Genomic DNA, 26857 nt, shown 5'->3' with positions numbered 1-26857 from the left:
GACAGCAGATGCTGGAGATCAAAGTCAAAACGTTGGTGCTGGAAAAGCAGAGCAGGTCAGGCAGCATCCAAGGAGCAGGAGAGTCATTTCAGGCATAAACCCTTCGTCATTCTGTCATTCTTGGTGAAGGGCTTATGCCCGAAACATCTCCTGCTTCTCAGATGCTGCCTGACCTGCTGTGCTTTTCCAGCACAACACTGTTTTATTCGATTCCTACTGTCCATGCTGGTGTGAATGTTCCATTTAAGCCTCCTTCCATTTTTTCTCAAATAATTCTACAAAGGATTTGTGCCACATTCACATTCATACACTCTAACATCAGTCCACAGTAGGAGCAGTGTATACAATCTACAACATGTACTGCATAATTCTGCAAAGCTCCCTAGACAAAATCTTCCATACTCTCGACCACTACCATCTAGAATGACAGCAGTTGCATGGGAGTACCACCACCCGAAAATTCTCCTTCAAGCTACGTTATCCTGAATTATATTGCCATCCTTCAGTGTTGCGAGGTCAAAATCTTGAAACTTGGATTAAATGTTTGTGGATGTGGTGTCAGTCAAGCTGGCTGCTTTCTGGATGGTATCAAGCTTCTTGAATATTGATAGAACTGCAATCATCAGGCAGTGGTGAGTATTCCATCAAACTCCTAACCTCTGCCTTGTAGATAGTGGTCAGGCTTTGGTGAGTCAGAAGGTGAGTTACTCGCTGCTGTATTCCTAACCTTTGACCTTCTCTTGTATGTATTTGGTAAGTCCTGTTCAGTAAGAGTAAACGGTACACAATACTGTTCAACTATTAGCAAACAGAGTATGATATTGTCAATGTAAAATACCTCAGAACCCGTGAGTAAAAGACTGCAAACTCATTGCCAGAAACTTTGCTTTTGCTGTAGGGAAAATAGTGCCAAGAGGAGATTGCCAGAACTAGTTTAATGAGTCAGCATGTGATATTCACATTGCCTCCCATCCATATGAATTGCTATACCTTCTCTCAGGAAAACCTTACTATGACTATTGAATCTTCCTATTGGTCTGAAGCAAAGTGAATCAAGATAATATCTTTGCAATATGTCAAAAAAGAGTCCAAAAATTAATTTCCGCTGCAGAAATGGCATTGAAACTGTCCACATTCTTCAGTTGATCCTGGCAAGAGCTGCCTCTTACAATTTTTAGAGTAACTTTGATTGAATGTCAAAACAAAAAAGCTCTGGACCACAGCTTTGCAATATATTTAAATAAGGTAATTTGGGATTTGGTGAGAGAATTGTAAAAGCATTCAAAATGCTAAACAATTTCACATCAGTTGGAATTGAATTCAATTTCACTCTTCATTATTCTCACCCTTTTACCTGGGTGCACTAGAGTCCAAAATTAGCCTTATGATTCCACTTGGAAGAATATACCGATACTTCCATTCCTTGTGGAGAATGTTTTAATATAATGTAAAATTTATTTGTGTCTTCTAGTTTTATGACTGCAATCCAGATTCAACTAGTCGATAACTATATTGTGTATCCCTCTCAGTATCCTCTCAAATTTATTTTCTGTAATGAATTGTGTTTCAGTTTTTTGAAGCCAGCTTAATAATTTAGAAACTTGAATATGGAGTCATCCATGATATTATTTTGTAAAATTTCCCATCAATATGCTTGGAGGTTAGGAGAGCAAAGATTACAAAGCTCAAAGGTTTTACTATAACTAGGAAAGTACTAGGATCATCGTTTCCAAGTTTCTGACCAGTTTTTTAAAAGTATTTCAATTATCTCCTTCTAAAATGCCCATTAAATGCCTTTTTGAAGAGATTGATGTTGAATTTCTGAAATCATTAAAGAAATAATGATACTGTGAAGTATAGAGTATCTGTTTTAGACTAATATGGGCGGTACGATGGCACAGTGGTTAGCACTGTTGCCTCACAGCTCCAGAGACCTGCATTCAATTCCCACTTCAGGTGACTCTCTGTGTGGAGTTTGCACATTCTCCCCGCGTCTTCGTGGGTTTCCTCCGGATGCCCTGGTTTCCTCCCACAATCCAAAAATATGCAGGTTAGGGGAATTGAGCTTAAAAATGTGTTGCTGGAAAAGCGCAGCATCGAGGAGAATCGACGTTTCGGGCAAGGGCTTATGCCCGAAACGTCAATTCTCCTTCTCCTTTGATGCTGCCTGACCTGCTGCGCTTTTCCAGCAACACATTTTTAAGCTCTGATCCCCAGCATCTGCAGCCCTCACTTTCTCCTAGGGGAATTGGTCATGCTAAATTGTCTGTAGTGTTAGGTGTAGGGGAATGGGTCTGGATGGGTTACGCTTCGGCAGGTCGGTGTGGACTTGTTGGGCCGAAGGGCCTGTTTCCACGCTGTAAGTAGTCTAATCTAATATATCCTCTTATTACAGACAAAAAAATCAGCACTAAGGCGATTAAAACCCTTTCAACTTAAATTAACATTTTGGTTTTTTTTTCAGCAAATGCTCAGTGAAGAAGTCTTAAAGACAACTTGTAATCATCAACTATTATGTATTATTGCTGTGCTGCCCCATATTTCTGACACAGGTATATGATCAAATGAAATGTGTTATGTATTTTCTGTATTATTTTTAATGAAAATTTCCCCTTTAACCTTTTAATTAACTTTTCCTTTCCAGGGTCTAATGGCAGAGCTGATTATTTGACCTTACTGATGAAAATAGCAGACAAATACAGAAAGAAAAAGTGGGGGTGAGTAACTTCCACCAGGACTTTCTAAGTGAAGAGTAGTTGAGTTTACAGTGAGAACAACATTAACACAAATTGTCATGCAAATTGAAAAGTCTTTACCAAGTTATCCTCTCCAACCTTTGGCAAATGATTATATCGGCTGATTTTTCCCATTTTTTTGGTGAAGTGTTATTTTAGGATCTCCAGACTCACAAGCTCTGCCACCATATGCATCTTCTACCAAGGCTAATAATCTCCAACTCTCATCATTTCATGCAGCCTTCAACTGCACCTGCCCGCCCCATCATCCCCAAACCACTAACACTGCTCTCTGTACTTCCTAAGCATTTTGGGTACATCTCCCTACCTTTCCTGCTCTTGCACCACTACTAATAGCTCTTTCAGATACTTTCATCTCACTCGATCCCTCCATCTCTTGCAGGAGAAAGTATCACACAATAGGGAGAAGAAGACAAAGACAGGTGGCTGTCATTCCTCATCCCATGAGGAGATGTTTCTTGAAGTAGCAGGATAGAACTGTGATTACTTATGTGGTTATGCTGAAAATTCCATGTCATGCTAACCAGCGTGCTGGCTGTGCTGTCGTCCCCTTACCACCAAGATGCTTAAGCGTCTATCCCTATTGCACAACCCTTAGCTTCTGTTTGACTATGTGGGATCCAGCAGCATCCACACACATGCTCAGTCTCAAGAAGGCCAGCACATCAGCCTCCAAAGATGAGAAAACTGACCATGACAGCTTGTTACAGGGAGTCATTCAGATGGGTAGAGATGTGAAAAAAGAAGAGGAAGAAGACATGTGGTAGTAAGGCAGGCAATGACCTAGTGGTATTATTGCCGGACTGTTAATCCAGAGACCCAGGTAATATTCCTGGAACGTAGGTTCAAATTCTACCATGGCAGAATTTGAATTCAGTAAAAACAAAATCTGGAACTAAGAATCTAATAGAAACTGCCATCCTTAGCTGGTCAACACTTAACTGTCCTCTGGGCAATTCTAGCTGGCCTCATCCCATGAATGAATTTTTAAAAAGAAGTCTTGGACCCCTAACCGTAGTTAGATGTGGAACAAACAATAAATGAGGGAATGATGAGGATATATACCGAAAAGAAGTACATTAATCATGGGTAACTTTACTCTTCCTGTAGATCGGCTAGTCGGATTGGCAGAGCTAGGCGTGAGGAAGAAATCGTAAGATTGCATTTGGAACAATTTAACATTGGGAAATAGACAGATTGTCCTGTTTTAGAATGTTGTGGTTTATGTTACTTGGGATGTTGTTGACTTTTAGAATATTGTGGATTGTCTCAGCTACTCTCGTGGAATTTGTCAAAATATGGCCAGAGTTTTCAGAGCATGTTTTTAGATCTAGATTGGCCTAAAACCTCCTTAGAGCAATGAAAGTTCTTAAGTAAATAAAAATGTTTAGTTTTGTGCTTAGGCAGTGAAACGCTTCAAGCAAAAACTGCATATTTGTAGCAATGTTGAGTTAACACAGAGGTGTGCACTCCACAGAATGCTCTCTACACTTGTTTAGATTGTGAAATTCAAAGGTCTTAATATTAACCCCTGCTGGAGACTACTAGTCCACATTGATAACTACCATTAATCGCAACTTTCTGCCTAGGAGAGTACAACTAATTACCCATCAAATCCCGAAAAGACACAATTTTGTATCATAATCCATTATGTGGCATTTTGCTTATAGCTCTTTGAAAAATCCAAATGTGTATTTTATATCTATTAAATTAATATGATGATGGTCAGAAACAAAAACAGAAATTGCTAGAAAGGCTCTGTAGGTCTGGCAGCATCGAAGAAGATAAATCAGAGTTAACATTTCAGGTTCGGTGATCCTTCCTTAGAATCAGGATGGTATGACATGGCTTTGTTTGTCACAAACAAGTCTCTAATAACCCTATCACTGCCAAATAAATTTCTGATATTAACCCAACTGATTATAATGCCCAAATTCTGACCTGTTACTCTTTTAAAGATTAGTGCAAAAGCAGTCTTCTTTCAGATTGTAGGAACAATTCTGGAGCCCAAATTAAATGTAAAAGCAAGGGAATCATAGTACTACTCCTAATTATTTAAGAAATCTTGAATTAATGTCATTTTGTGAACAGCCTTTTAATTTTTAAAACCCCTTTCGATCTTCAACTGAAATATTCATATCCAGCTACCCGGATATTTATTATGCGTGATAATATGTAATTGGGAAAGAAAAATGGTTTTCGTGTTGAATGACATTGTTTAGCAAAAATGCTTTCTTCCATTTTAGCTGGCTGTGGACAGAATCTGGGGATCAGACGAGACTAGAAAATGCTTTGGGTATTGGTGGCCTTATGTATCCTACCATAATAGCCATTGATTCAAGGAGGAAAAAGAAGGTACTCTTGAAGGGTTCATTCAGTGAACTTGGAATAGTTGAATTTTTTAGGTAAAAATCTAAACCTTTGTGTATATATATGTGTATACGTATGTATGTTTTAGATTGGTTTAATCAGAAATTGTGTTCAATTTTGGATTTTCTATTATATAAGAATTTCTAGTTCTTAGAAAAGGATGCAGAAGAAGTGCACATATGCTTAAGAGATTGAGACAATCTGCAACAAACATTTCAAAATACTGTTAAACAGCCATCACTGCTACCTTCACAAGGTCCTTCCAAATGCAGTAGCACTGACAACAGACTGACAGCAGCATTGTTTACCAGCCAATTTACCAAACATCAAGGCACTAATCATTCAAAAGCCGTTTGATTGGATGGGACAGTTCATACTCCCAAAACCAGATTCCCAAAGTAATAAGCATACATACAAATTAGGAGCAGGAGTAAGCCTTGAGCTTGCCCTATGAAAGCAAATTACTGCGGATGTTGGAATCTGAAACCAAAAGAGAAAATGCTGGAAAATCTCAGCAGGTCTGGCAGCATCTGTAAGGAGAGAAAAGAGCTGACGTTTCGAGTCTAACTGACTCTTTGTCAAAGCTAAAAAAAAGGAAAAAAAAGGGAGGTATTTATATGAGGCTGAGAGAAGGTGAGTCATGGCTCCAGAAGCAAAGGTAGCAATAAAGAGATGATAATAACAGTGCATAGAGAGATTATAGGGAGGTTAGGAGCTGTGAATGACCAAGGCTGAAGCCAGTGCTGTGTGACAAAATATGTGGGGGATGGCGGGGGGAAGGGTTGAAGCAGAGGCAAATTGGAAAACAGGGGAGAAGGGTAGCAAAGGGGGAAGAGGAGAGAAAAAGGTGATGAGAGAGTGGGGAGCGAGAGAAAGAGAGACAATCAAAAAATATGAAGTACAGAACAGTGAAAAAAAAATTTTAAAAAATAAATTAAATAATTGAAATAAAATTATCTGAAGTTGTTTAATTCAATGTTGAGACCGGCAGGCTGTAACGTGCCTAATCGGCAGATGAGATGCTGTTCCTCCAGTTTGCGTTGAGCTTCACTGGAATATTGCAGCAGGCCAAGGACAGACATGTAGGCATGGGAGCAGGATTGTGTGTTGAAGTGGCAAGCCACAGGAAGGTCCAGGACCTGATTGCATACAGACCGAAGGTGCTCAGCAAAGCGATCACCCAGTCGGCGTTTTGTCTCTCCGATATAGAGGAGACCACATTGGGAGCAACGAATGCAATAGACCAAACTGAAAGAGGTACAAGTGAAACGAGTGTCTGGGGCCTTGGATGGTGAGCATGGAAGAGGTAAAGGGGCAGGTGTTGCACCTTCTGCGATTGCATGCGAAGGTGCCGTGTGTGATGGGAGAGGTGTTAGGTGTAATGGGAAGGTGCTGTGTGTGATGGGAGAGGTGTTAGGTGTAATGGAGGAGTGGACTAGGTTGTCCTGGAGGGAACGATCTCTGCAGAATGCAGACGGGGGAGGGAAGGGAAGATGTGTTTAGTGGTGGCGTCGTGATGGAGTTGACAAAAATGGCGGAGGATTATTCTTTGCATGTGAAGGCTAGGCTGGTGGGGTGAAAGGTGAGAACAAGAGGGCCCCTATCCTTTTTCTGGGAGGGGAGGGAGGGGGTAAGGGTTGTGGCGTGGGAGATGGATCGCACGCTATCGAGAGCCCTGTCAACAACTGTAGGAGGGAAGCCACGGTTGGAGAAGAAGGAGCACATATTAAGAGCACCACTTTGGAAAGTGGCCTCATCAGAACAAATGCGGCGGAGGCGAAGGAGCTGAGAGAAAGGGATAGAGTCCTTACAGGACGTAGGGTGAGAAGAGCTGTTGTCCAGATAGCTGTGGGAGTCAGTGGGCTTGTAATGGATATTAGTGGATAGACTATTGACAGAAATGGAGGAAGGTCAGGGAAAGGAAGGCAACTGTCGGAGATGGACCAGGTGAAGGTGATGGAGGGATGGAAACTTGAAGCGAAGTTTATGAAATTTTCTGGGTCAGGTCGACAGCATGAAGCCGCACCGAAATAGTCATCGATGTACCGATAAAGCAGTTGTGGGAGGGGACCCGTGTAGGCCTGGAACAAGAAATGTTCCACATACCCCATGAAAAGGCAGGCATAGCTAGGACCAATGTGGGTACCCATTGCTACACCTTTGTCCTTGGCCTGCTGCAAATGTTCCAGTGAAGCTCAACGCAAACTGGAGGAACAGCATCTCACCTTCCGATTAGGCACGTTACAGTGGTTCTGTTCGCTGAGCTGGGAATTTGTTTTGCAAACGTTTCGTCCCCTGTCTAGGTGACATCCTCAGTGCTTGGGAGCCTCCTGTGAAGCACTTCTGTGATGTTTCCTCTGGCATTTATAGTGGCCTGTCTCTGCCGCTTCCGGTTGTCAGTTCCAGCTGTCCGTTGTAGTGGCCGGTATATTGGGTCCAGGTCGACGAAACATTTGCAAGACAAATTCCCAGCTCGGTGAACAGAACCACAACAACGAGCACCCGAGCTACAAATCTTCTCCCAAACTTTAGGCACGTTACAGCCTGCCGGTCTCAACATTGAATTCAACAACTTCAGATAATTTTATTTCAATTATTTTATTTATTTTAAAAAATTTTTTTTTCACTGTTCTGTACTTCTTTTTTTTTGATTGTCTCTCTTCCTCTCGCTCCCCACTCTCTCATCACCTTTTTCTCTCCTCTTCCCCCTTTGCTACCCTTCTCCCCTGTTTTCCAATTTGCATCTGCTTCACCCCTTCCCCCCCCCCCATCCCCCACATATTTTGCCACACAGCACTGGCTTCAACCTTGGTCATTCACAACTCCTAATCCCCCTATAATCTCTCTATGCACTGTCATTATCATCTCTTTATTGCTACCTTTGCTTCTGGAGCCATGACTCACCTCTCAGCATCGTATAAATACCTCCCTATTTCTCCCCTTTTATTTAGCTTTGACAAAGGGTCAGTTCGACTCGAAACATCAGCTCTTTTCTCTCCTTACAGATGCTGCCAGACCTGCTGAGATTTTCCAGCATTTTCTCTTTTGGTTTGAGCTTGCTCCAACTTGAATAAGATATAATTATGCAACATACTATTTGCCCCACTAACCTTTCACCTCCTTGCTTATCAAGAAAATCCAGGTAATATTCTGTAGCTAAAGAAAGCAAAGAACTACATATGCTGGAAGTCTGAAAGAAAAACAGAAATTGCCTTAGGAGCACTGCAGGTCTGGCAGCATCTGTGAAGAGTAGGCAGTTAACATTCCAAGTCCTGTGACCCTTTTTCAGAGTGGGTAATAGCCAAGAAAAGGTAGTATATGTGATGAAAAATGGTTTGGGGAGAGAGCAGATAGGCAGAGATTGAGACCAGACAGAGAGAGAGAATGCCAGTTGGATGGATGGAGGGATGGATGACCATATGCCAAGGAGAATGAAAAGCTAATCATGGGGACCATAAGTACTTTAAAATGGATTGGCTGGGCTGAAAGATGCCCATGTGTGGGAGTGGGTATAAGGACTTGGAAGGTGGTGTATAAGTTCTAAATTATTGATCTCAATGCTGCATGGTTCCCAAATATAAAATGAGCTGCTGTTTTGCTTGCACTGAGCCTTGCTGGAGCCCTGCAGTAAGCACGAGACACAGATGTTGGCCAGGGAAAACGGTGTGTTGAAGTGGCAATTTTGCAGACAGAATGTAAATGTTCTGTAAACCAAAATTCAAGACTGTGCTTCATTTCTGTTTGACTGTATTTGAATCCCGCCATAATCGGTAGTTGAATTTAAATTCAATAAAAATCTGGAATTAACAATATAATTATAACTATAAAATCACTGTTGGTTGTCAGGCAATGTGCCTGGTTCAGTAATGTCCCTAAGGGAACCAACAAGAGGAAAAACATACTTCACTCAGCCTCATCAACCATTTGCTACAAATGCATCTATCTAGAACAGTATGGTTAAGAGTGAACACCACACCATCCTTGTGGAGTTAAAGTCTCACCTTCACATTGTTTATACCTTGCATTATGTTGTGAGGCACTATCAGTGTGATGTGGAGGTGCCAGTGTTGGACTGGGATGGAGAAAGTTAGAAGTCACTTGACACCAGGTTACAGTCCAGCAGGTTTGAAATCACAAGTTTTTTGAACGCTCCGAAAGCTTGGGATTTCAAGTAAACTCGTTGGACTATAACCTGGTGTCATGTGACTTCTGACACTATCACTGTAGTAAATAATATTGATGTTGTACAGATCTAACAACTCAAGATTGGGCATCAATGAGGTGCTTTAGACCATCAGCAGCAGAGTTGTACTCCACCACAATCAGCAACCTCATGGCCTTATATTTCCTCTGCTCTACCATTTCCATTAAGTAAAGGGATCAACCCTGGTTAAGAAAAACAAATGACAACATGCAAGAGCACTAGGCATATCTAAAAATGAGGTATCACCCTGGTGAAGCTACAAATCAGGACTACTTGCATGCCAAACAATTTAACCAGCAAGTGATAGGAAGAGCTAAGCAATCCCGCAACCGACAGAACAGATTTAAACGTTGCAGTCTTGCCACATCTGGTCATGAACAGTGGTGGACAATTAAACCTCTCACTAGAGGAGGAGATTCCACAAATATCCCCATCCTGAACCTCATCCACATTAGTGCTGAAAATAAAGCTGAAGCATTCGTGACAATCTTCAACCAGAATAGATTATCCATTACCAACATCACAGGTGCCAGCCTTCAGCCAATTCAATTCACAATATGTGAAATCAAGAAACAGTTGGAGGCACTGGATACTACAAAGCATTCTGGTCGTAATAGTGAAGACTTTTGCTCCAGAACATGCTGCACCCCTACCCGCCAAGCTGTTCCAGTATAGCTACAACTCTGGCATCTACCCAAAAATATAGAAAATTGTTCAGTTATGTCACATACACACAAAGCACAACAAATCCAACCTGGCCAGTTACCACCCCATCAGTCCACTCTTGATCATCAATAAAGCGATACAAAATGTCATCAACTGCTCAGCAATAACCTGCTCACTGATACCCAATTTGGGTTCCACTAGGATCACTCAGTCCTGACCTTACTACAGTTTTGGTTCAAACATGGACAAAAGAGCTGAATTTCAGAGGTGAGATGAGAGTGACTGTCCTTGACCTCAAGGCTGCATTTGACCAAGTATGGCATCAAGGAAGCCCACCAAAATTGGTGTCAGTAGGAATCAGAAGGAAAACTCTGTGCTGATTGGAGTCATATAGGAAGATGGTTGTGATTGTTGGAAGTCAGTCACCCCAGCTCTGGGCAAATCCTGCAGGAGACTCTCAGGTTAAACATCACAGCTGCTTCATTAATGACCTTCCCTCAAGCACAAGATTAGAAGTGGGATGTTTGTTGATGAATATGCAAAGTTTAGCACTATTTGTGGTTCCTCAGATATTGAAGCAGTCCATTTACAAAAGTAGCAAGATAAGGACAATATTCATTCTCGGTCAAATTTGACCTTGATATCAACAACAATTGTCACTTTAATCTCACTTTGCCCATGTCTGAACCAAAGCTTTTAAAGGGTCTGTAGCAGAGTAGTTCTGGTAGAATTCAAAGTTAGTGTTAGTAAGTAGTTTATGCTGATAAAGGGCCACTGACAGCCCTGTCAATAATACCTTCTATCATTTTCCTGAAAATAGAGTGTATATTGATGGCTGAATTGGATTTGTTCTGCTTTCTGAGGACATGACATACATTGGCAATATTCCATATTGCCAGGTAAGTACTAGTGTTTTAGCTCTACTGGTAAAAGCTATCTAGGCATTAACTAGTTCTAAAGTACAATTCTTCAGTACTGCTAGTACAATGTTGTCAAAACTCAAAGCTTTTGCCTTACCCAGGGCCTTCAGCTGTTTATTGATATTACATGAAATTAATCAAATTGGCTGAAGACTAGCATCTGCGATGCATAGATATGAATCACAACAAAATCATAAACAGACGCAGCAGGTGATTAAGAAGGCAAATGGACTTTTGATGTATATTGCTCAGGAAATGGAATATAAAAGCAGCCAAGCTTTGTTAAAGTAGTACAAGACATTGTTTTGAGATCACTTAAGAAATTACATCATAAGATGCATTACTGGGAAGGTTCAATTCACTGATTTCTTTGGATGAAGGGGTTATCTAATGAAATGCTGGACAGTGTGGGCCTGAATCCCTTAGAGTTTAGAAAAATGAGTGGCTATTTAATTGAAGCATAGGCTCTAAAGGGATTTGATAGGATGGAAGCTGAAAGGTGGGTTCTCCTTATGGTAAAGACTAAAAACAACAACTAGGGGACAAAATACAAAACAAAGTATCTCCAATTTAAATCAGAGATAAAGAGAATTTGTTTCTCTCAGAAAGGTTATTAGTCTGTGGAGTTCTCTTCCCACATAACAGTGCAGGTAGGATCATTGAATATTTTTAAGGTGGAGTCAGATATATGATTAACAAAGGAGTCAAAAGTTATGGGGGTAGAAATGAAAGTAAAGTGTCGAGATGACAACAAGAACAGCCACAATTTTATCAAATGGTGGAACAGGAAAGGTTCAAATTACCTACTCTTTCTAATTCATGTGTTTGACTTCAAGAAAAAGTCAAGGTGGATCAGCTGTTCAGCACTTCTTCTGGCTGAAGATTAACGTGAGCCTTTATTTCTACTGACCTTCCCATCATTAATAATGGGGATTCTTAGAGGGCCCCTCCTCCCATTGCTCATCACTATTGACAACTGGCCATAGCAGAATCATAGAGCTATGCTCTATTGGTTATGGATTTGCTTAGTTGTATCTATGACATGCTACTTTTACTGCATTCCATGTGTTTAGTCCTGAATCTATGTTGACACCTAAATATTTCAATATGCTGGGTAGTGTTGCTGGCGTGCGTTCCTGCATTCCTTATTGAACCAGGGTTGATCCTTTGACTTGATGGTTATGGTGCAGTGAAGAAAAAAAACCACATCATGAGATTACATATGGTGGTTGAATACAATGTTGAATACTGATAGCGCTTAGTGTCTTGGAGATAATCTAGCCATGAACTGCCAGATCTATTCTGAATCTGTTCCATGGGAATGTGGTAGTGCTCAATTTGATGCTGCAACTTGTCTCCACAAGGACTGTGCAGTAATCAGTTCTTGCAATGGATTGTGGTACCTTACTGTTGGTTTCGCACCATGGATTCCAGGTTCAGGCTGGCATCTCCATCAGTAGTAATACTGTTAACCAATTCTTGGTAATACGCATTGAAGTACCCATCATCATGCATTCTGTACCTTTGCTGTTCAAGGTACTTCTAAAAGGTATTCAACATGAAAGAACATGGACTTATCAGCTGTCAATGGGCAATAGTTGCTCATCAACAGGATGTTTCTTGCCTTTGTTTCAACTGATGCCATGAGACTTCATGGAGTCCAGAATTGATGTTGAGGACTCCCAGGGCCTCTCCCTCTTGACTGCATTCCACTGTGCTGCCATTTTGGTGAATGTGTCCAGCTGATGGTATTAGGGCATACCCAGAGATCTTGATAGAGGACTCTGAGACATTGGCTGTAAGGTATTATTCAATGCACCTGTGATTTCTGTTAATTTGAGTTGATTTCAAATGATTTGTACAATTTTTTGTGCAATTTTGAAGTAGAGGTTTTATATAATGTAACAGATTGCTCAGCCATATCAGAGAGCAACTAAGATCTAACCGCATTGCTGTAGGTCTGGCATCATTCACATATACACCAGACTAAGTAAGAATGGCAGTTCTTTTCTGTAAAGGATATTAGTAAACCAGGAGTAATTTAAGCAAATAAATACTGGTCTAATTTTTATTGCCGTCATAAAAGTGGTTGTATGGAACTTTATGAGCTGCTTGCAGCTACTATTCAGATCTGGTTTTCTGCTTATTCTATTCATTCATAATAAGTGTCCTGAATAATTTGTAGTTATCAAGGATGAACTATTGAAATAATTTTAATTTATTATTTTTTGTATTTATTGGCAAATTTGGCTATTTAAAGAAATATACAGTGAAGATAAAATTATAACAAAAAAGTAAACATTAGTTGTATGGATATATAATTTGGACATGACTAACACAATCATAAATTTAAGGGTCTATCTAGCCACTTAGAAGTAAAATAAAATGCTGCAATTACTTCAGGGACATACAGATTTTTGGTTAAACCCCAAATCCACAAGCTGCTGCCTATAATACCCTACACTTCATAAAAATGGCATCAGTTCTGTGCGGTAGCATCCTTAAAATAAACAATTTAACCATTTCATTATTTCTGATTATATCGTAAAGCTACAAGTTAAAAAGGAAACTGAGCCATTAATTATATAAAGTGAAACAAAATCAATTTACCTACATATGAATGCACAAATGCAGCATCTTAGAATACTTGATATCCACAAGACAATAATCCAAGGATCCACATGATAAAACCTATATGTACCAAAATGTAAACTATTCAGCTATTGTAAAATGAAGCCCATGAGATTGTGTTAACAATTTAAAATTGTTTGGAATTATTAAATGCGTTATAATAATCAAGTCAAATAGCATATTGACCGTTATTACAAGATGATTTTACTATAGGAGTAAAGATATCTCATTGCAGTTGTACATAAGAAAACATTGCCATGCTCCTGCCAGACTATAGGCTGATGTTTCATTAGAGAAAGATGACTGCTCATGCTATGGCCTGAGGTTAACATGCCTCATACTGGATTAGTGGTGCTGGAAGAGCACAGCAGTTCAGGCAGCATCCAACGAGCAGCGAAATCGACGTTTCGGGCAAAAGCCCTTCATCAGGAATTAACATGCCTCAGGCGAGGTGAGTGGTTGAGAAGGAGGGTTCGTCATGGTAACATCAGCCACACTGAACCCCTACTGTTAGCATCACTGCATTGCAAATCAGTTGTCCAGTCAACTGAACTAACAAATTCAGAGCCTTGATAAGACCATGCATGGATTATTGTGTGCTGGTTTGGTATGTTTACCCATTCTCTTTACAATCATAAATTGTGAGTCAGCATAATCATTCTTTAACTCAGGATTGTCCACCAAATGTTGTCCAATTGCAGGACATTCCTGGAAATACATCCAGGGAAGATATTTGGGTGGAACTGAGAAATAAGAAAGGGATGATCACCTTATTGGGATTATATTATAGACCCCCCCAATAGTCAGAGGGAAATTGAGAAACAAATACTTAAGGAGATCTCAGCTATCTGTAAGAATAATAGGGTAGTTATTATAGGGAATTTTAACTTTCCAAACATCAACTGGGACTGCCATAGTGTTAAAGGTTTAGATGGAGAGGAATTTCTTAAGTGTGTACAAGACAATTTTCTGATTCAGTATGTGGATGTACCTACTCGAAAAGGTGCAAAACTTGACCTACTCTTGGGAAATAAGGCAGGACAGGTGACTGAGGTGTCAGTGGGGGAGCACTTTCGGGCCAGCGACCATAATTCTATTCGTTTTAAAATAGTGATGGAAAAGGATAGATCAGATCCAAAAGTTGAAGTTCTAAATTGGAGAAAGGCCAATTTTGATGGTATTAGGCAAGAACTTTCTAAAGCTGATTGGAGGCAGATGTTCGCAGGTAAAGGGACGGCTAGAAAATGGGAAGCCTTCAGAAATGAGATAACAAGAATCCAGAGAAAGTATATTCCTGTCAGGGTGAACGGGAAGGCTGGTAGGTACAGGGAATGCTGGATGACTAAAGAAATTGAGGGTTTGGTTAAGAAAAAGAAGGAAGCATATGTCAGGTATAGACAGGATAGATCGAGTGAATCCTTAGAAGAGTATAAAGGCAGTAGGAGTATACTTAAGAAGGAAATCAGGAGGGCAAAACGGGGACATAAGATAACTGTGGCAAATACAATTAAGGAGAATCCAAAGGGTTTTTATAAATATATTAAGGACAAAAGGTAACTAAGGAGAGAATAGGCCCCTTCAAAGATCAGCAAGGCGGCCTTTGTGTGGAGCCACAGAAAATGGGGGAGATACTAAATGAATATTATGCATCAGTATTTACTGTGGAAAAGGATAAGGAAGATATAGACTGTAGGGAAATAGATGGTGACATCTTGCAAAATTTCCAGATTATAGAGGAGGAAGTGCTGGATGTCTTGAAACGGTTAAAGGTGGATAAATCTCCAGGACCTGATCAGGTGTACCCGAGATCTCTGTGGGAAGCTAGAGAAGTGATTGCTAGGCCTCTTGATGAGATATTTGTATCATTGATAGTCACAGATGAGGTGCCGGAAGACTGGAGGTTGGCAAACATGGTGCCACTGTTTAAGAAGGGCATTAAAGATAAGCCAGGGAACTATAGACCGGTGAGCCTGACCTCGGTGGTGGGCAAGTTGTTGAAGGGAATCCTGAGGGACAGGATGTACATGTATTTGGAAAGGCAAGGACTGATTCGGGATAGTCAAGATGGCTTTGTGCGTGGGAAATCATGTCTCACAAACTTGATTGAGTTTTTTGAGGAAGTAACAAAGAAGATTGATGAGGGCAGAGCAGTAGATGTGATCTATATGGAATTCAGTAAGGCGTTCGACAAAGTTCCCCATGGGAGACTGATTAGCAAGGTTACATCTCATGGAATACAGGCAGAACTAGCCATTTGGATACAGAACTGGCTCAAAGGTAGAAGACAGAGGTTGGTGTTGGAGGGTTGTTTTTCGGACTGGAGGCCTGTCACCAGTGGAGTGCCACAAGGGTCGGTGCTGGGCCCTCTAGTTTTTGTCATTTGCATACATGATTTGGATGCAAGCATAAGAGGTACAGTTAGTAAGTTTGCAGATGACACCAAAATTGGAGGTGTAGTGGACAGCGAAGAGGGTTACATCAGATTACAACAGGATTTGGGCCAGATGGGCCAATGGGCTGAGAAGTGGCAGATGGAGTTTAATTCAGATAAATGCGAGGTGCTGCATTTTTGGGAAAGCAAATCTTAGCAGGACTTATACACTTAATCGTAAGGTCCTAGAGAGTGTTGCTGAACAAAGAGACCTTGGAGTGCAGGTTCATAGCTCCTTGAAAGTGGAGTCGCAGGTAGATAGGATAGTGAAAAAGGCATTTAGTATGCTTTCTTTTATTGGTCAGAGTATTGAGTACAGGAATTGGGAGGTCATGTTGCGGCTGTACAGGATATTGGTTAGGCCACTGTTGGAATATTGCGTGCAATTCTGTTCTCCTTCCTATTGGAAAAATGTTGTGAAACTTGAAAGGGTTCAGAAAAGATGTACAAGGATGTTGCCAGGGTTGGAGAATCTGAGCTCCCGGGAGAGGCTGAACAGGCTGGGGCTGTTTTCCCAGGAGCGTCAGAGGCTGAGGGGTGACCTTACAGAGGTTTACAAAATTATGAGGGGCATGGATAGGATAAATAGACAAAGTCTTTTCCCTGGGGTCGGGGAGTGCAGAACTAGAGGACATAGGATTAGGGTGAGAGGGGAAAGATATAAAAGAGACCTAAGGGGTAATTTTTTCACGCAGAGGATGGTACGTGTATGGAATGAGCTACCAGAGGATGTGGTAGAGGCTGGTACAATTGCAATGTTTAAGAGGCATTTGGATGGGTATATGAATAGGAAGGGTTTGGAGGGATATGGGCCGGGTGCTGGCAGGTGGGACTAAATTGGGTTGGGATATCTGGTCGGCATGGATGGGTTGGATCGAAGGGTCTGTTTCCATGCTGTACATCTTTATGACTCTAATCACATGTAGTGTTGAATACTGTTCAGTTTTTCAAGCAAGAGCTGTTTAAGAATGGTCAGTATATTACTTGATGTGAACAGCGGAAAGGGTTTGCCATTTGATGTGATTTGCCAGTCGTTGGGATTTACAACCTTCATATCTAGTATCACACTCACACTGAAATTCATTTACCATATTACTCGTTTGTGTGGTAAGCAGAATATCTTTTTGGTTTGAAGGCAGCATCCTGTTGAGTGGCAAACGCCATTCCTGTTGCTTTTGCATAGCAGCAGTGTGAAACAACTACTTAACTTGTTACTGAAATTCAAGAAACCTTACCCTTTCACAGTATTCTGAGATAAACAGGGCACTTGTTAGGCCCTCCTTGGAGCCTTTTATGAGTTTGCACAATATCCAGCAAAAAGGATCTGATCAGGGTAGCTGATATTCCTCAGATTGGCATTGGCATTGATGTGCTTCATTTCAGTATCCAATAAAACCAATCTTATAAGCATGTGGAACTGTGGGAATCCCAACATTTGTTTTGACTGGGCCAGCATGTACTGCTCATCCCTAGTTGCCCTTGAGAAGATGATGGTGAGATACCTTCTTGAACCACTGCAGTCCATTTGCTGTAAGTATATCCAAAATGAATCTATAGAGGCCACCTCAGAATATTGACCCTGCATCACTGAAGGAACAGTAACATATTTCCAAGCCAAGATGGTGACTGGCTTAGACGGCAGCTTGCAGGAGATGGGATTCCCATGTATCAGCTACTCTTGTCCTACAAGATTAAAGTGATTGTGGGTTTGGATGGTGCTGTCTACAGAGTTTTGGTGAATTTCTGCTGTGCATCTTGTAAATGGTACACACTGATGCTACTGTCAGTGGTGAGAGAGTGGATGTGGTACCAGTTAACCAGACTGTTTTGTCCCGGATTGTGTCAAGCATCTGGAGTGCTTTTGGAGCTGTACTCATCCAGGCAAGTGGGAAGTATTCCATCACACTCATGACTTGTTAGGTGGTGGGCAGGCTTTGGAGAAGACACGTGGTGAGTTACTCGCTACAGGATTCCTAACCTCTGACTTGCTCTAACAGCCACAGTACTTTTTTGACTAGTCCAGTTCAGTTTCTGCTCAATAGTAAACCCCAGGATGTTGATAGTTTACTGACCAAATTCAGTTTGCAGTGTACAGTAGTGAAGACCCCTGGGTTGATTTCTTAAGTAGGAGAGCAAGGAAAGAGAGCTCATTTGACTGTTTAGTTTCCCCTTGAATTAGTATTCTTGTGAATTGTTCTGATGAATGCAATACTTGTTTTTGATTATTCCTGACTGATCAAAGTGGTAATTTTGACTGAACTTTGCAGTGAGAGTCGTGCAAAGTACTTGAAGTTCACATCAAGTCAGTAAATCTGTATTGAGTCCATCTTTGAAAACTACCTTAGTATCCTTATTTGCTTTTCTATTGAGAGAACAGAAACATCAATATTTACACATTAAACTGTGCATGTATAAACAGAATAGACCTGGGTTCAATTCCCGCCTCAGGCGACTGACTGTGTGGAGTTTGCACGTTCTCCCCGTGTCTGCGTGGGTTTCCTCCGGGTGCTCCGGTTTCCTCCCACAGTCCAAAGATGTGCAGGTCAGGTGAATTGGCCATGCTAAATTGCCCGTAGTGTTAGGTAAGGGGTAGATGTAGGGGTATGGGTGGGTTGCGCTTCGGCGGGGCGGTGTGGACTTGTTGGGCCGAAGGGCCTGTTTCCACACTGTAAGTAATCTATATAAATCTAATCTATATCTATCTATAGAAGTTGCTTTCAGTTATATACGGTAATAATACTAAGTGTTGACATTATCCTAGGGTATAGGTTTGAATTTTACCTGTAAATATTTTACAAACTTGAGTTTTTGTTATGGCAACCCATTTTCTTTACACCAGGCCTTTCAAGTCAGAATCAAAATTGTGCATTTTAATTGTGTTGTTTCTAGAAATAATGGCTATTTGATGCCTTAACATTTTCAATAACTTAAAGACACCATTTCAAATAAAAAATGCATACATTCAAAGTATTTTAATTTAACACTAAAAAAGGAGTCTGGTCTATTTACACATTTTGATTGTGAAATGAAAAAAAAATTTGTGAACAAGTTCTCTCCTAATTCAATAAAGTGATTATTCTGATTTAATTATTTCATATCTATAGAAGACTGTCTATAGGAAATGTTTCAAGAACACCAATAAGTGATGTTTTACCCAAAAGTATAAGAGTGAAACAATGGACTGCCCCCAAAACGGAGGATGTAAGTTATTTTTATTCACTTGAAACTTACAGAAATGGGCCTAGTTAAAGGTTAATTATTTTCAAACAAATCAAGCATTTTTTTCAAGTCTTTGAGCTTTGACTCTATACTTCTTGGTTTAAATGATTAACAACTGTAACCCCAAACTATAATATACCAAATATTACAATAGATGCAATCTGTTCAGACATTTGTATTTTGTTTTCATCTAAATGATAGTCATCTTCAAAACTTATATTTCATGGCAAAACCAAACAAGCAACACTCCTTTAAATTACTAGCTATGAACCACTTGCAATATATCAAGTCCCATTTACTTGATGTATTTTATAGTTCAAAATATAACCATGTGTCTCAAACTGGAATGCTGTTAAATATTCAACATACTATGCTTATATTGGAATCAGATAACATCTGAGAATGCTGCAGAGCTGGAATGTATGTGAACACTTGAGTTACCAATCAGCATCATCTTTGTATTGCTATGTAGTCTTAGAGTCAGGTTTATTGCTTCATATCAAGAGAAAGGTACATTTGAAAATAGATTAATCCCACTGGAGGCATTATCAATCCCCATCTTCAGGGTTTGAACCCTTCCCACTACAGAACTTTTCTTTCCTTACCCGTAAATTTCTAAATTATACTGTCTCAAAACAAATGAATACAATTTTTCTGCCTCGTGCACACTCAGCCATGTTTCATCTAATAGCCTGTCTTGAACTTAACTGATACAAGTGATTTTGGTTAAAAACACAAAAGCGTTGACCTCCAGTTGAGCTTCTACTGCTGCATTCAGACATTGATTGGCTTCTAGGCCTGCTGGGGGTTCACTAGAAACTTAATTGGAATAACCGTTTAAATACTGTGGATGGAAGAGTTACTCAAGTGTTGAGAATTCTGTGGCCCTCTTCACCAGTTGTTAAAAAAACACTAGAAAGGCAGTGATGGAATATTCTGCACTTGGCTGGATGAGTATGATGATAGCCACTTGTTTGGCACCCTTTCACCACCAGAAAAATTAATTCCCTTGACCACTGGCACAAAGTGGCAGCAGTATGTACCATAAAAAAAAATCAGCTGCAGTAACTCATCGAGGTTCTTTCAACAGCATCTTTAAACCTGTTCATTCTACCATTTAGAAGAGCTGTAAGTGCGTGACAGCACCATCATTTGCAAGTACCTACTCAAATCGCAGACCATCCTGATTCATACTTGGAATGATATTCCTGCATTTTATTCAAAGTTCTGGAGCTACCTATCTAAAAACACACCACATGGATCTGTTCTAGTTAAAAATAACCACTCTTGAGTCTGCATAAGTCAAGAAAGCAAAGGTTTTGTTTGAACATCTACAAGGGAGAAAGCCTCAATTATGCAGAGAAACTTCTCAATAATATAGCGTTAAAGTATATGATTGAGCTTCCCAACATTACATATGCCCTTGTTATCTCAACCTCCAACCTTGTATATGCTAGTGTCCATGCTGACTAAGCTGTCTTATTTGGCTTCTGGTCCCCTTTTATTCTTTGCTCTGCACAGGAATGAATAATATGCCTAAAACAAGCAATTATTATAACTGCTGAACTAACATTCTCAAAATCCAACTTCGGTTAAGTATTCCATCACGCCAGGAAGAAATTGAGCATGAATACAGTACTTATTTCAAAACTGTCATCCACTTTAAATCTTAACCTTACCATAATACCTTAATATTAATTTTCCTACTACTTCTGACCTCCACAATATAAGAAGTTAAAAATCTCACAATACCACGTTCTGATCCAACAGATTTATTTGGAAGCGCTGGCTTTCAGAGCGCTGCTTCTTCATCAGGTGATTGTGGAGTATAAGATCATAAGACACAGAACTAATAGCAAAAGATTACAGTGTCATGAAACTGAAATGATATATTAAACAAACCTGGATTGTTAAGCTTTTCATCTTTTAGAATGGGTTGCATGTTTCGGTTCATTAATGTGTAAATCCCAGAACTTCTTTTAAGTCAACTTCTCTTAAGTCAAAATAACTTAAGGTTTTATAACAAAAGGTGACACCTCATTTCAGACAATGCAATAAAGGTGCGAGGTCAGAGTCTGTCAGTATCCCAATGTTGAGTGAGACTGGTTCTACTTCTAAAGTGGAATTGACAAAATATTATGTGTTGACTGCCTGCATTGATTGCCTGCAGATTGTGCATTTTTTGAGCAACATAGAATTTATCTACAAATATAATTCTGCAAATACAAATTCATCTCATAGACTTATATGTGTGTGTTTGTGTATGTGTGTATGAATGAGAGAGGGTGTGAATGTGTCATGTGAGTATGAGTCCACGTGAGAGTGCGTGTGTTTATGTGTGTGAAAGCTTGGTAAAGTGTGCGTGTGGGTGTGATGGAGTATAAGCCTGCGAGAGGTGTATGCGTGGTGTGAGTGTGGAGGGTATATGTGGAGTGTGTGTGTATGAAAGAGAGGGTCTGCGTGAGTGTGTGAGAATGTGTGTGTGTGTGTGTATGTGAGAGAGCGAGTATATTGTATAGTGGGGTCACCTGTAGTATGACATGAACCCAAGATCCCGGTTGAGGCCATCCTCATAAGTACTAAAGTTGGCTATCAGCCTCTGTTCAGCCAATACTCATGTGACTTGGCCAACGTTATCTATCTCTTACGCTGCAGGCAAGGATGCCTTGAGGTATGGTACATTGGCGAGATCAAGCAGATGCTACGACAACGGATGAATGGACACCGCGCAACAATCAAAGGATAGGGGTGTTCCCTCCCAGTCATGGAGCACTTCAGCAGTCAGGGACATTCGGCCTTGGATCTTCAGGTGACCATCCTCCAAGGTGAACTTCAGGATAGGCAACAATGCAAAGTGGCCTAGTACAGGCTGATAGCCAAGTTCGGTACCCATGAGGATGACCTCAACTGGGTTTTTGATTCATGTCACACTTTTGGTGACCCCACTACACCATACATTCTCACGCACGCATGCACACACACACTCTTACATACTCACACTCTCATGCAGACCCTCTCTCATACTCGTGGTCTCTCTTACATACACAGACACATACACCCTCCACACTCACAATATGTCATTTCAGTTTCTTGATACTGTAATCTTTTGCTACAAATTCTGTGTCTTATGATCTTATACTCCGCAACTATCTGATGAAGGAGCAGTGCTTTGAAAACTAGTGCTTCCAAATAAACCTGGTGCTATGTGATTTTTAACTTTGTCCACTCCAGTCCAACACCAGCTCCTCCAAATCATGGCAGTATAAGAAAGCAGCTCACAAACACATAATTTAATCAATCAATTAATCACTTAACCCAATTCCTTGTTCAACTGTTTGTTATATTATTAGTCTTTTAAAACCTTTAAGGGGAAGGGTTTCTACATTGACTTCAAACAGAAATTGGCAAACACTCAAAATCGGTCTTGACACTGGAGCTGGTGAAAAGATCTTGTCAGTAAGAAACCTGAAGGGTGCATACTAGGATCATTGGAAATCAACATACAGCAACAAAATTGACTCCCTTTTAAGGCTCATCCATCCCTTGCATTGACCTGTTAAGATGAAACGCAACTATGGTAATTCTGCATGGAAGCCACAAGTACTTTATTGGGCAGATATAATAAACCAGCAACAGTCAGACTACCAGTGTAAACAGAACTCAGCACTGTAACTGTTATGGAATATAATGGTTCTGAAGGGGTTAATATTCATGAGATATTGGCTTCACCATTCTACTAACATCACGGCACGGTGACTCAGTTACTAGCACTGCTGCCTCACAGCACCAGGGACCCGGGTTCAATTCCCACCTCCGGTGACTGTCTGTGTGAATTCGTACGTTCCCCCCGTGTCTGTGTGGGTTTCCTCCCACAATCCAAAGATGTGCAGGTCAGGTGAATTGGCCTTGGTAGATTACCCATAGTGTTAGGTGCATTACTTAGAGGTAAATATGGGGGGGTGGGTTACTCTTCAGAGGGTCAATGTGGACTTGTTGGGCTGAAGGGGCTGTTTCCAAAATGTAGGGAATCTAATCTCATCATGCATGTATCAATTCTTCTGGAAGCTGCATTCTTGTATTTGCCAATGCTTTCTCAAATTGACTATAGAGCATGCTCGACTCAATGCCAGAGCTTAAAGTGGAGACAGGGATTCCACTCTAATTTTTGTGGCATTTCTCTAGTGTCCTAATAATTCTGACAAAATGTAATTATACTTACAGCTGTCATTTATTTAACATTCTTGTTAACTAAGACAATGCCTCTTCTTTAGATTTTCTGCAGTGGTATAATCTGTACCACTAATCACTGGATAGACTCAAGACAAAGGAAGATTGGTGGCAGTAAACTATCTCAAACAAGCCATATCCAGTACCACATTGTGGTAGATATGGCAAGTACCACAAATAGAGTACAGAGATTCAGAAATAGATTTTACAAGCTTAAAAGCAGTAAATTACTACAAAACCATCCATAATATAATTTAAAGTTCTGTTGAATAATTTAATAGAGTATTATAGAAATACTGCGCTGAAAAGACAAGGAAATAACAGAAATAATACAACATTGGTATACAGCCTAGCAAGCTCTATAATCACACAGTTTGAGACAGCATAGGCAAATATAAGAATGCAGCTTCCAGGAGAATTGATACATAACTTTATTAATAATCTGTCCAGATTAGTGGAAAACCATGAACATGGAGCTTCAAAATCAAAACTCACAATATACAGAATTATTATTTGAATTATTTATAAAACTTTGTCAGATTTATTACAGTCCAAGGAAGGCTTAACTTTGGAAGAAGCTATTCAAATTCTGATGGAAGCACAAATCAGAAAGACCCAGACAGCATGCATATAAACTAACAATTAGCAACTAACAGTCCCCTTTAATAACTATCCACCCCTCCTAGCCAGATTGTTATCCACTCCTTTGTCTGTCCAACTACTCTTGTCACTCTTTGACTCCATCCCCACCTATCAGTTACTCCTTACCCCCTCACCCCTTCTTCAGCATATAAACTGACATTTTCTTAGCTACCATCAGTTCTGTGGAAGGGTCAATTGACCTGATTTCTCTCCATAAATTCTGTCAGACTTGCTGAGCTTTTCCAGCAATTTTGGTTTTTGTTTCTGATTTATAGCAGCTGCATTTCTTTCGGTTTTTGTTATGATCTGGACAATATCCAGACTTGGGCTGACAAGTGGTAACTAATAATCATGCCACACAAATGCAAGGCTATGACCACCAATAAGAGACAATCTAACCACCACCCCTTGGCAATCAATGGTGCTATCATAACTGAATCCCTCGCTATCAACATCTTGGGGGTTATCATTGACCAGAAATTCAACTGAAATCATCACACAAAAGCAGTAATTACAGGAACAGGTCAGAGGCTAGGAAAACTATGATGGACGACTCACCTCCTGACTCCCCAAAGCTTAACCACCATCTATAAGACACTTGTCAGGAGTGTGATGGAATACTCCCCACTTGCCTGGATGGATGCGGCTTCAACAACATTCAAGAAACTGGATTTGCCACAGACACAGTGGCTACAGGAGCAGGTCAGAGACTAGGAATACTGTGGCTGGTAACTCGTCACCTGACTCCCCAAAGCCTATCCACCATTTACAAGGCACAAACCAATAGTGTGATGGAACACTCCCCACTTGCCTAGATGAGTGTAGCTCCAACAACACTCAAGAAGCTTGACATTATCCAGGACAAAGCAGTCTGCTTGATTGGCACTTCATCCAAAGCACCAACTCAGTCCACCACTGATGCTCAGTAGCAGAAGTGCGTATTACTTACAAGATGCGCTGCAGAAATTCACTAAAAGTCCTCAGGCAGCATCTTCCAAACCCATGACCACTTCCATTTAGAAAGGTAAGGATAGCAGGAACATTACCACCTTCAAGTTCCCCTCCAAGCCACTCACCATTTTGACTTGGAAATATATCGCTGTTCTTTCACTGTCACTGTGTAAAAACCCTGTAATTTCCTCCCTTATGTTATTGTGGGTTAACCCACAGCAGTTGGACTACAGTAATTCAAGAATGCAACTCACCACCTTCTCAGGGGCAACTAGAGACAGGCAATAAATGCTGGCCAGCCAGCAATTCCCACGTCCCACCAAATGAATTTTTAAAACTATTATCAGCAGAAATCATGAGCAGACAATTATCAGAAGGAGAGTTGTGCCAATCAGCAGTGAACCAATAGACAAGGAAAAAGCCTGCCATGCTGGAGAATCAAACTTCTGCGCCTTGCTGGGAAAGACATTAGCAGTTTTCAAAAAGCATGGCAGCAGCAGAGCTCAGTCAAAGGCATTGCTGAGACTGGAGGTCCAATAAATTCTGAAGACGTCATATCGGGCTTGAATGTTAATTCTGTATCCCTCTCCATAGACACTGCTTCCAAACAATGTTTGTTCTAGATAGATATCCATCTTATGCCTTTAGCAATCTTCTTTGAAAAAAAAAGTTGGAATTAAATGTTTACTATGACTTCAAGTACCCTGGGGATGTGAATCATCCTCATGATGACATATACACCCAGATTCCTCTGTTCCTACACCTCCAAATCAATATTTACTAATACAAAAATGGTGTGGATGCTGAGAATTGCAGAAATCTTACAGCACAGAAGTCAAACATTTCCATACTAGTTCTCTGAAGAACAAACTCACCTGGTCCCACTCTACTGTGGTTTGCTGTACCTTTACAAATATTTTCACCTCAGATAATTATCCAATTCCTTCTTGAATGCCTCAGTTGAAATTGCCAACACTACACTCTCATGCAATGCTCTCTAGATCCTAATCACTGACTGTCTGAAAAGACATGTTGGTTCTTGTGCCATTTACCCTAAATCAGTGTGCTTTTGTTCTCAATCCTTCCACCAACAGAAAAAAACATCTCCCTGTTTGTCCAGATTTCAAATTATTGAATACCACTATCAAATGTCTTTTAAATCTTTTCTTTGCCAAGGAAAGCAGCCTAAGTTAATTCAATCTATCTCATCCCTGGAGCCATTCTCATGAGATAACTTACTTCAGTTATTGGATGAAATTAGTTGAACCACTGTGGACATGGGGCTCCAATATTTCATCAACTTCTTAGTACTTCAGTTCTGAATATGTGTAGTTTATGTGGAAATTGGTGTATTATATAAATAACGATAATTGTTTAAAATTTCTCAAGTCTAATATCCCAAATCTTTATTGCCAAGTATTGTACCTATCTTGTCCAGCTTCCTTTTTTATTTATTTTCTATTTTAAATATAGCCTATATTTAAAATATACATTTTTTTAATCTTTCAAGTTGGCTAAGAAAGATCCTATTATCTTAACTGGCCCAAGTTTTGAAGAATTAGAAAACGACGAGTTGTGAGTCAACAATTAACCCTTCACAGAATTTCAACTGCCAGAAGAAAGTAATACTGTAAAGTATAGCTTAATTTTTTTTCATAATTTCTTTTAACAGAAGTGTCTTCTTAATAAAAGAGTCTTGTACTTAAAATTGAATTTCAAACTTAAATCATACAATATTTATCAACAGACCATTATCAACTATATATACAACTTAGAAACAAGAGATTCTGAAATGATACTGTTATCTTATTTTAATGGTTACTTGTAATGTGTGAAGTAC

At 40.2% G+C, this 26857-nt stretch overlaps 1 protein-coding gene across 1 annotated transcript in view; it reads left to right on the top strand.

The window, feature by feature from the left end:
• The window catches only part of LOC140454431 (protein disulfide-isomerase A6-like), a 72205-nt gene extending 45609 nt beyond the window's left edge, over positions 1 to 26596 (top strand). Inside the window, exons 6-10 of the mRNA XM_072549157.1 lie at positions 2465 to 2552; positions 2645 to 2717; positions 5003 to 5161; positions 19083 to 19179; positions 26528 to 26596. Coding sequence (XP_072405258.1) covers positions 2465 to 2552; positions 2645 to 2717; positions 5003 to 5161; positions 19083 to 19179; positions 26528 to 26596 — 486 coding nt within the window. The remainder of the gene's footprint in view (positions 1 to 2464; positions 2553 to 2644; positions 2718 to 5002; positions 5162 to 19082; positions 19180 to 26527) is intronic.
• The last annotated feature ends 261 nt before the right edge of the window (positions 26597 to 26857 follow it).

This window comes from Chiloscyllium punctatum, chromosome 3 (assembly GCF_047496795.1).
Source record: "Chiloscyllium punctatum isolate Juve2018m chromosome 3, sChiPun1.3, whole genome shotgun sequence".
Taxonomy (NCBI): domain Eukaryota; kingdom Metazoa; phylum Chordata; class Chondrichthyes; order Orectolobiformes; family Hemiscylliidae; genus Chiloscyllium; species Chiloscyllium punctatum.
The sequence above is the reverse complement of the archived record's forward strand: the minus strand, read 5'-3'. Positions and strand labels throughout refer to the sequence as shown.